General features: G+C 37.7%; 1 protein-coding gene across 1 annotated transcript in view; it reads right to left on the reverse strand.

Annotated features, from left to right (window-relative positions):
- Positions 1-529: 529 nt before the first annotated feature.
- The window catches only part of LOC136838453 (uncharacterized), a 268,311-nt gene continuing 256,965 nt past the window's right edge, over positions 530-11,875 (reverse strand). The window contains exons 3-5 of the mRNA XM_067103388.1: positions 2,119-2,314; positions 1,384-1,553; positions 530-819 (exon numbers count right to left, since the gene is read on the reverse strand). Of these exons, the coding sequence (XP_066959489.1) occupies positions 663-819; positions 1,384-1,553; positions 2,119-2,208 (417 nt within the window). The 5' untranslated portion in view covers positions 2,209-2,314 and the 3' untranslated portion in view covers positions 530-662. The remainder of the gene's footprint in view (positions 820-1,383; positions 1,554-2,118; positions 2,315-11,875) is intronic.

The raw sequence follows: 11,875 nt of genomic DNA on the forward strand, positions 1-11,875 counted from the left end.
AGAGAATTCCTTAAATGGTGTTTCAGAAACAAATGCCACTTCCCCTGCATTACACAAAGATAACCCCACCAGGAACACGTTCAATGTAAGTTCCACCCTCTTCAATATTCATCATAAAGTTTAATAATATTTTGTCTCAAAGGCACACCTTTCTTAATGCAGGAAATATTATTTTGAAGTCTAATGTGTTTTGACATTTACTCCCTAGAACTTTACATGAACTTCCTTTGTTACAATGACTTAATAAATAATCGTGCATTATTTTCTGTATTTTGTGCACATTTAGTATTATTACGATGCTCATATTAAGTTAAAGTCCTCCTGAGCCTCTGTAGGCTCATAGGACAAGCGCTGATCTCCTATTTCTTAGGCCGACAGCCTATGACACGTTAAGATATAAAAAAAAAAATCGATTCAGATCGATTCGTTCATCGACACATCAAATATCCCACAAATTATGCAACAAAGGAAATAAGAGCTAAACAAACCCATTCAATGTTAGCCTACGCTGGTACGATTAACCGAACGCAAGCCAGAATCGTTCATTTTGTTGACGCCGGAAAGTTTATTTTCCAGCCTTCATAAAAGGCCTTCGGAGGCTAATATAATCCTGAAGCTTTTCGTAGACTCTCTCATCCAATTCTCTCTCCGTCAGGCTCATGTTACTCGACGGAGGAACAGGAAACTGTCGTGGAAGAGGGGAAAGGAATCGCACAGCTGGAGTTGCTGTAATATGCGCAGTTGCGCGAAGTTACGCCGAGGCGGACGACCTCTCCGAAGTGCGCATGCTCCAAGTCGGGCCAGCTGTCTAGCCACTCGCTGTATAATAATAATAATAATAATAATAATAATAATAATAATAACACGAACAGCAGTAAAAAAAATATAATTTCTTTTTACTGTACATTATGTAACTTGTTTGAAATGAACACCATATTCTTTGGAAGTTTGAATTTCAAGTAAATGGCGCCCTACTGGTTTATTCCTTATGAATATGGGTACATCTTCTGCATAATAATAATAATAATAATAATAATAATAATAATAATAATAATAATTAATATTATTATTATTATTATTATTATTATTATTATTATTATTTGGAAGCTTCAATATCAAGTCAATGGCCCCTAAAGGTTTGTTCCATGTGAATAGGGTTCATCTTCTGAATAATAATAATAATAATAATAATAATAATAATAATAATAATAATAATATATTCTTTGGAAGGTTTAATTTCAAGCCCCTTTAGGCTCATTCCTTAGTGAATAGGGGTTTACCTTCTAAATAATAATAATAATAATTATAATAATAATAATCAGCAAAACCACAGCAAACAATTTACAAAAACAATTATAGCAATTCTCTCCCCTCATCTCTCACCTGGCCAAGATCGCCAAAGTCGAGGCTAACGGTCCTACAGAGGCAGTTTCCTTCGCGGTCTGACAGAGGTAGTAACGGTCGCATGGCGGGGCGTTACTAACGGCCTGCGAGACGCCCGTTATTAGAGCTTCGACGGCCCATATCGCTTCTTGGAAGTCTAGTAATTCAGACTGGAAAGAATGAGTAGAGTGAAAAGTATTTTTCAGTCGCTGGGTTTCATCGGCGTGAGAAGAATGGTTTGGTTTAGTGTAATAATAATAATAATAATAATAATAATAATAATAATAATATAATAATAATAATAATAATATTAGTATTATTATTACTGCTTTAGTATAATAAGAACAATAACATTAATAATAATAATAATTATTATTATCATTATTACTATTATTGCTTTATAATAATAATAATAATAATAATAATATTATTATTATTATTATTATTATTATTGTTATCATTATTTGCTAAAGCGTTAAAATAAAAATAATAATAACAATAACACTAATAATAATAATGACAATAAAAAATTATTATTACTATTATCATTATCATTATTATTAAGAATGACACGCCACTACTACACCAAACAAGCCCCCAAAAGAGCCGTTTTATCTTAATAGCCCTCTTTTCTCGTACCATTTTCATCACATAAATAATAATAAACAAAATTACTGACATAACCGGTTAAAAAAAAAAAAAAAAAAAAAAAGGGTGCGGGAGACCAACACTCACCTTGCAAAGCTCGAGACCTTCTACGGAGGTGTTCCGGACGTCTCGCTTGGCTAAGGCTCTCCGACCTCCCATCCCCCCTGCGTTGTTCATGTTATTGAGATCCAGAATCAGGTCAAGAAGGGCCAACAGGAAGGCCAGGAAGGCGAACACTTCAAAGCCCCCACAACCGCCCCCGTAGCCACCGTCTCTGGCGGATCTGGAATTGAACGGGAATGTGCAAATTTATAACAGTCATATATGTGTGTATCGATACATAACACACACATATATACATGTGTGTGTGTTATAACACCCCATTGCATAAATCAATCTCACCTCCTCTCTTTGACAATATATATGTATATATATATATGTATGTATGTATATGTACACATACATACACATATACACGCATAAAATGGCAAAGAGACTGATTTATGAATTGAAAGGTAAGTAAAGAACATAATCATTGACGCTGTACATAAATAATATACATGCTAAAATGATATCAAGAAAAGTAATGTACATACTGTATATTGTATGTATGTATGTATATGTATACATACATGCATATATACACGCATAAAATGGCAAAGAGGCTGATTTATGAATTGAAAGATATGTAAAGAAAATAATTATTGACGATGTACATAAATAATATATGCTAAAATGATATCAAGAAAAGTAATGTTTTTCGTAAAACATCCACACATCTCCCCATGATTTATAAATTCTTCAACACTTCACGTCCATAAAAATATCTATAGTAGACTAAGTTGAGTATTTATACAAAATCAAGCTTCCTTCATAAACATACTCCACTTGTTCTGTAAGAACATCCTCTCCAGTAACACTGGAAAGATGGTAATTACCATCCTCATCAGGGAACTCTGAGATGAATCTGCTTCACAAGCCTCCACACTGTGACATTCGACTAGCACGTGATTAACAATCAAGGGGAATTTTTGGTTACTTTGGGGCATTACTATTATTGTTTTAATTACGAATAAAGATAAAATACGAATAGTATTTCATGTTTAGAATTTAAAATCCGAACGATTAACAGACAATACCGAAAAATACCTGCTACTGGTTTGCAGATCTTGAAGCAAAGAAGATGACATGTCTTAACCACATGAAAACTATCTGTAGCGTATCACTTCCTTGCCATCTAACTGATCGTAATAAGTGCCTACCTAACTCTTAAGAGTTACACTGTAACACTATCCTCGTAAGGACTTCGAGACGTGGAAATTCTTCCATACACCTCCTGAGTTGTCCTTATTAACACTCTTCTAAGACACTTTGTTATTTGATGTTATTGTTATCACCACCCACTTCACGTCCATCGATCACTTGGTGTCGATGACCATAGTCGGTGTGACACCAGTTTATATAGTATATAACTCAGTAACCTTAGCACTCCACCAATTTATATAATATATATAATTCAGTAACCTTATCATCACTCCATTCCCTCCCTCTATTTAATGTCTGAACCGTCCAATGACGTGCCACCAAAAACTGACGAGAAGTTTTTATGAGCGTTCCTCTGTTCCTCTGTGGCGGCTGAAAAGCATAGCTTCTTAATTTATTTCTTAGGACTTTCTCCACTTGATTTATCACCTTTCGTCTGCCGATTTTACACAATTATACAGGATATAAACAGTAAATCTGCAAGAGAAATTTCAGGAAGGCTATCTTAAAATTGCACGTAACACCGTGCATGTCTCATTTCAAAGTACTTGACCGTAATCTGATTACACAATACATTCAATGAAGCAGGCCGTTTTCGAAATTTTTGCATTTCGCACGCGCACTGTAACACCGAGTTTCATCCAAAGGAAGACCAACCTTTACTATAAAATCTTTAAGGGATGGAGAGTACTTTAAAAGAGCGTCACCGAAATTAAAGTACGCCTTGCAAACGTATAAGCAAACTTTCAGTTCCACTTCACACAGCAACTGGTCGTCAGAATCAAGTCGATTGATGTGCAAGGCGTCTAAGACATCTTTAACAGCATTGTGGAAATCTGTGCTTATAGGACGGGGCTCGATGGACGTGTGTCTTTTCTTCTTCTTACGTCCAGGAGGCACGATGATTATAACGGTGGACTTCGAGTCGCTGTTGCTGTTCAGTTGGTTCGAAGTGGCGTCTGCCGTGTTATCGGCATTGACGTTGTTGTTATTGTCGTTGTCGTTAACGTTATTGAAAGTATTAATAACGCCGTTAAAAGCCAAGAGGGCGAATGTGAGGAGATCGTACGAATTGAATCCGAAATGTCCCACACCAGGGCAACCGCTGCGTCGCTGTCTCCGACTGGTAGCTACTTCTGGCGCGAAAGTTACCTGAGGCGATGTTTTTGGCGCTAATGGAGGTGGTTGTAGCGACCGCTCGTTGCTGAGAATATTAAGATGTCTCGACGGCTCAAATCGATTCTGAACCACATCCGAAGCAAAGAAATCTTTCGCTAGATTCCTTATGCCTTCCCGGATCTCGGCAGCTTTGTTGCTATTCAAAGCAAATACGAAATTGCTCTGAAGAATAGCGAAGAAAAAGATCTTCCAAAGGAACACTTCAGGAAACATCGCCCACTTTACTGAGTGGAAACCTGACATTGAATTGGAGTGGGCCTGTGCAATGGACAGTCTCTCGTAATGTTTAATATTTACATTAGACTTCCGTTATGTTATTCTGTGTTACTCTGTATTCTTCGGTACATAGGCAAATAGGCATAACCTACATGAATAGAAAGCTTCGGTATGAATTTGTGGTCTACCTTTAGACCTACTATAGGCCAAAAGTAAGGTTTTGGTTTACTAGGTGGCGTGACTTGCCTGTTTAAAAGCTTAGCATTAATGGAGGATAAGTTCATGTGGCATTAAATCATCCATTAATCTAATAAAAGACAACAACGTAACTTCACAGGACTCCACTCATTTGTGATTTTAGCCATTTTCATCAATTAAATTTAGCCGATTTTACAGAAGCAGTTATACAAAACTGTACATGTACAGATGGGGCAAGAAAAGCTGTGCATCATTATCAGAGAAAAAAAAACTTGAGTGTGCATATATCAGAATGTTACTGAGACTATGTTAATACTTTTTCTGTCTAAGACGAGATCATATAACAACAAAGGTGTCGCTATGGTATATAATGGCGCTCTTGACCACTTGGACCCATTGTGAGGGGATATTATTCAAACTGCTCTTTGATGTTCACTCTTGTATGTACTTCATACCTATGTAAATACCAGTTCTCACCTACTCCCATTACGCAGTAGCGGTTACCAGTAGCCTTCGTTTGAATTGCAGTACATACTACTCACCCCCAAAACCCCCTACCCACCAACACCAACCCCAACACTCAAATGACACAAGATTATGGCCGTGGAGTTAGTCTGGCTTGACCATACAGAGCCAACGGACAATAGATCTTAGTTACTTTCACTGATTTCTCAGCTAGAAATCATGTTTCTTCGTCAGTATACTGTCTGGATTATTATAAGATTAAATCTGTTTGATGGAGCTAAAGGTAAGCTTTTAGACGAAAATGAAGAGTAATTTATGTACTACGCATGATTTCCAGAAACATGATTCAGAGCACGATCAGATATAAATATAATTAGGAAATATATTGCTTTATAGTTTTTAAAACTGTTATTTATAAAACATAATCATAGGCATCATCATTTTTAAATATTCATCAATGGTATGGAATCTGTTCAAAGCTTAAGTAAGCATTTACCTAACATGATTAAACATCTTCCAAACTTTACAGATTTGATATTATGAATAACCGAACGGTTATAATTGCTAACACGACGGTGTGGATGAGTCTGTTTCGCCGTATTTTACTGGCCCTGAGACCAAATATTTGTATATACGTAGTCATACATACAAGCATCCTGATTTTTATTGAGTCAAGGAATAGCTCGGTAGATATATTATAGTAGCACCATATATATATATATATATATATATATATATATATATATATATTATATATATATATATACAGTATCTGTGTAAAAACATATACACTGCATTTGTACGTGAAGTCGTTTAACCAAATCAACTCAAAAACCGATGACAAATAAATATATAAATATATGCATGCGTGGTAATAATCCCCAGGAGTCAAACAAACTTAGCATTGACAGAAACAAATTCAAAATCAATATGACAGCTTTACAAAATGGCGGTTACATAACGAAATTGGCTGCTATAGCTAATGGACGATAAACGTTGGGGGGAAAAAAAGGTCCATTATTTGGTTACTGGTGATAACTCAAATGGCGGGCAAATAGAGCATATATATAATTATGTTTATTTCCACGTCCGTCCACTGTTCCATTTCCAGTGTGATTTTTTTTTTACAAAATAATTTCCTTGCATGTGTAATTTTATACATACATACATACATACATATATATATGTTAAATACACACACAAAAAATATATATATAATATATATATATATATATATATATATATACATAGCCTATATACATTAACTTTATAACTTACACAATTGTCTATGCATTAATGCAATTACTGACAGGACCTCATTTAAACTGGATTGTATCTAGCGGTGATATTTACTCAAAAGTTACATGCTTTCTAGGACAAACAGTCCTCGTTGTCAAGTATCCATCCACGGAGACTTGATAATGATGACTCTTAGTCCTAGAAAGCTTGTAACTTTTTTTAATAAATATCTCCGCTAGATACAATCCAGTTTCAGGAGGTCCTGTCAGTAAATAATATACATATATATATATATATATATATATATATATATATATATATATATATATATATATATATATATACACATATAAACAAAATACAAAAAAACTACAACTTTACAGTGTTTCACATAACCTTTCTGCAGGTATTGCATCTCCATTCCTTTCTAAATTAAATTCTATTTCTACTCTTTACTCTTTAGTAATTATTCCTAAAATGTCACAGAGACTAGAGATACACACACACACACGATCAGTACCCATAATCAACTCAGCCCACACGAGACCTGGGTGAGCAAGGCAATGGCCACTGACGACCCACCAAGTACACTTGTGCGCTTCCCATCACTCCTCCTTCCTAGGTCGCAGGGACGTTAGGGTCACGTGTCGGAGTGCAGGTGTGCTGTTTTGTTGTGTGACTTATACTTTTCACCTGTCCTTTTAGGCGAGTTTAGTTATCTCAGCTTCCATGATGACTTGCCAGTATCCAGCGGGACGTGGGCCCAGTGGGACCCTCTGAGTTATGAGTCGGCATCAGACCCAGCTGACGGCGAGGCTTCACAAGCTAGCAAGCCACGTGTCTTGCCAAACTCCACCAACCTCACCTTCTGCTACTGGGTGAAGTTCACAGCGATTGACGATGCTACTTTCGTCTTCCAGTATGGCGGTGGTCATATTCAGACGTGTGAGTGATGGTTGTCTATAAAAAGGTCATAGTACTTTAAAGACCTTGCTCTGTGTTTCATTTGTTTATAATTTTTTCTTTTTATTAATTTTATTTTGCTAATAAGGATCAATTTTAGCTGTATTTCACTAAGAGTTTCTTCAGCTTTTGCTATTTTCACTTTTTGACAATTATTTCTGTGCAAGTTGATAGATAATGGTCATTTTGGCTTGCACAACATAATAATAATAATAATAATAATAATAATAATAATAATAATAATAATAATAATGTTTTCATCCCTTTGTTTAAAAAAACAATATCTCTAGCACAGAAATGCAACTTCTCCCATGTATGGAATAAACCATTATTTAGAATTCATTTAATCAAATGAGCTGCTGATACAAGTAAATTTTACATATAAAACACGTAATACAACTCATCTGTTGCCTCTATTCCAGATCACACAAACACCAGGATGATCGTTCTCTATTTCGGAGAGAACGAACTGTTCTTCAAGGCCGAACCCAACTTCCTCTCCTGGACTTTCTACTGCTTTGTCATTAACGGTGACTCACTGACAGTGTCACTGTTTGTGGATGGGACGTGGCATGAGGACTCAGGTTTCCAAGAGAAATTCAAACTGATTCCGGGGGGCAACACAGTTCAGCTCGCAAATGCTGAGCTCATCAGAAAGAGAGTCCTGGCAGGAGATGTGGCTCACCTAGAGATCTGGGTGGATGTGCTGGACAAAGAAGAGGTGAGGAATCTATCAGAGTGTCAGCCTTTAACGAAAGCACCGGTGGTCACGCTTAGCAAATCTAACTGGTCAGTGAAGGGTGCTGCCAAATGGATCAACAGTGAGGTGGTCAGGGACATCTGTCATCTCATAGCTACAAGGCAACACAACATTGTTTTCTTTGAGCTCGAGCGTTATGAAGGAGTGAAATTCTGCCATATTTTAGGGGGTCAGCTCCCAGTGCCAAAAAATGAAGAAGAAAATAGGCTCTTCAAAGAAGCAGCAAAAGCATTTAGCAAGATACAAGGAGATAAAGGGGAAATTTTTCTCTTCGGCGCTGTTAAGATGAATGAGTTGTGGGTGGATGAAAACACTAAAGAGAATCTGACTTACTTTGAGTATCCCCCAAAGGCTACGGACCTGCCTGATTCTGCTACAAATTTAGGGTATAATATAAAAAACGACCACTGGCTTGGAATGCTTCCAACAGATCCGGCGGTGATCCCTTGCATGCTTCCAATAACAAAATTCCGAATTCGAGGCTTATGTAAGTCTTCTCTGATAGACAGTGAACTCTGGCTTCATCAGACACACAGCAGCGTTATCAAATTCCGGTCTCCCAACGGCACAACTCTGGAGCTCAATAAAAGCAAGTGGGTCCTAACAACATGGGTAGATCATGGCCTTTCCAGAGGTGAACTAGAGTTCCCTCTAAATCCTTTTCCTGTTGGCACCAGAAACTGGACGTTGAATGACATCAAGTGTGAGAGGGAAAACGAGCACACTCAGCTGCTGCTGACAAAGTGCCTCAATGATCAGTTCACGTGCGGCAACCTGCAGTGCATACCAGTGAACCTGGTCTGCGACCAAAATGAAGATTGTGAAAATGGAATGGATGAGGTGCACTGCGACAAAAAAGTCTTCTTTCCCTTGAAATATTCGAGAGGGCCTCCTCCATCAAGTAAAGAACAGCAGTTCAGTGTCGAGTGCAGTGTGACAGTCATCAACTACCGAGGCATAGACGTGAAAGCGATGACTGTCAGTCTAGACCTGATCCTGAGTGTGCGCTGGAGAGACTCGAGAGCTCTCTACCAGCATCTGCAAAATAAAACATTAGACAATACTGTCGACTTAGAAGGAGGTCATCTACTGTGGACCCCTGAATTCAGGATGATGAGCTCACTCGGAGCTAATGCTCAGAAGACAATAACCACAGAGGAACTGATGCTTGAGCTGGATGGACCGCCACTGAAAGATGATTCATCTCTTGTCGGTGAAGGTAGGTTGAGATTGCCTTAGTCTCAGTATAAAGAAAAAAAACACTCATGCCTTATATTTTTCAACTTTATTCAAAAGTCTAAAGTATGTAAGTAGAAATAACTGCATGTCTCTTTTAATAAATTTCCTCAAGGGTAATTCTGCACAGTCTTGAGGTGTCCTGGAGAAGCTTTCACCCTTTCTTGGGGTGGTCTTAAGTGAATCATTACAGCTGACCATATGTCCATTTCTTGCTGTTGATTTTGGGCCTATTCCTTTTACTTCAAGCCTTTATATGCTATTGTCTTTTTCCAATCAATATTCATAAGCTGATGGAAAGACTAGTGATGAAATCTGGTCACTCATAATGTATAGTACTTTAACATAAACTATGAGAAAATTTGTTCGCCTGTTACCAAGTTTGTGTTTGCTATACTCTGTTGCTCTGCCAGACTTTGATATAGGTCACTGTAAGACAAAGCCTTTGTTCTAGTATACTACAAAGGTTGTCACCTACTTATCTCATTTTACTTTTCAGCAATGAGATATGATTCAAAGGCTGTGACCACCTGATGAAATTCAGAACCTACGTTACGCACACCTTCAATCCCAACTTGGAAAATTTCCCGTTTAATTCCCTGCTGTGCAAGCTCTATATCATTATTGAAAATGGAGTAGGAGCTGGTATTCAAATTGGACAGCTAAGGACAGCGAAGTCCTATTACAGGCCACTGCTCCTGGATTACAGAATAACTAATATGTCCCTGGAACTTCACGTGCAAAAAACTGGCCCACCACACGTAGTGTTGGTAACCAGATTTGACCACCTGTACGGATACTATGTCCTCAGCATCTACATGCCTACTTTCCTCCTCATGGTCATCGCCTACTCAACTTTCTTCTTCGAAGAAGATAACTTCAGTGACCGTATGGTGGTGTCTCTGACATCGTTTCTGGTCCTTGCCACTCTCCTCTCGACGGCAACGTCGTCTCTGGTACACGTGTCACAATTCACCCTGATTGATATCTGGCTGTCGTTTTGCATCTTCGTCGTGTTTTTCACTTTCGCAGCTCACACTTGCTTGCATTGTCTGTGGCTGAAGTCACAGAACAACAAGAACAAGATTGTTAGCAGCGATCAGGTTGGATTTCACGCGGCCTGGAAAGAAAAGTACAGAAAACGGTTCCAAAATGGGGTGAACTTTTCCAGGCTAATCTTGCCACTTGTCATAGTCCTTTTCACGATTGGTTACACTGCAAAGGCTTTGTATTTTTAATGGTTGAGACTTTTACTGAATAAAAGTCACAGGCATTATCAGGCACTTTGCTGCAAGATGAATAACAGTGCCTGGAAGTTGGTATTCCTTGCAGAAGCCAAATAACCGTGAATGAAACATTGATATAGTTTTCTAGAAGATGAATAACATTATTTGAGATACACATATAGTTTCTAGGAACCTGGTTCAAAACACATGAGGAGTTAGAATAGTCTGCTAGAAACTGGATGAGATACAAACTCAGTTTTCAAGAAGTTTGGACTAAGTGGTTGTTGAGGCACTGACATGGTGTACTAGAACTTGGACAAGACAAGTGTTTGATGCACTGACATGGGTTTACCAGAACTTGACAAGAGGGTTTGGTGATCTGATACGGTTTGCTGAAAAGTGGAAAGAGCATCTGAGGCACCATCATGGTTTTGCCAGGAATAGGACAAGTGTGTTTAAATCACCAACATGGTTTTCCACAAACTGGACAAGTTACTGAGGCACTGCAATAGCTTGCTAGAACTAGAAAAGTGTTTGGGGCACTAACGCAGATTTCTTAGAAATTGGACAAATGTGTTTAAGGTACTGTTTTTTTAGAAAGTGGGCTAGTGTTTGAGGCACGAACACTGTTTACTATACATTGGACGAGTGTTGGTGGCACTAATATGGTCTACTGGAACTGGGATGAGAGTGCTTGTGGCAAGTCTCTGAGGCAATATCATGTTTAGCAGAAATTTGATGACAGTATTTGAGAAACTAGCACAGTTTACTAGTAACTACAAAATGTTTAAGGCACTGACATTGTTTACTATAAACTGGACTAGTGTCTGAACCACTAACCTGTTTAACTAACAATTGGAGGATAGTATTGAGGCATTACTTGAAACTGGCAAGTGTTTGGGACACTATCATACCTTGAAACAGCCCAAGAGTGTCTACTAAGTCTACAGTAAACATTCTTGTTCATTTTATCTTACACTTTGTTAGTGCCTAAAACACTCTTAGCACAATTTACTTTAACCCTTTAATGTCTCAAACACTTTGTAGTTTTCAGGAAAACATGGGGTACTAGATACAGGACAAGAGTGTTTCAGGTATT

This window comes from Macrobrachium rosenbergii, chromosome 5 (assembly GCF_040412425.1).
Source record: "Macrobrachium rosenbergii isolate ZJJX-2024 chromosome 5, ASM4041242v1, whole genome shotgun sequence".
Lineage (NCBI taxonomy): Eukaryota > Metazoa > Arthropoda > Malacostraca > Decapoda > Palaemonidae > Macrobrachium > Macrobrachium rosenbergii.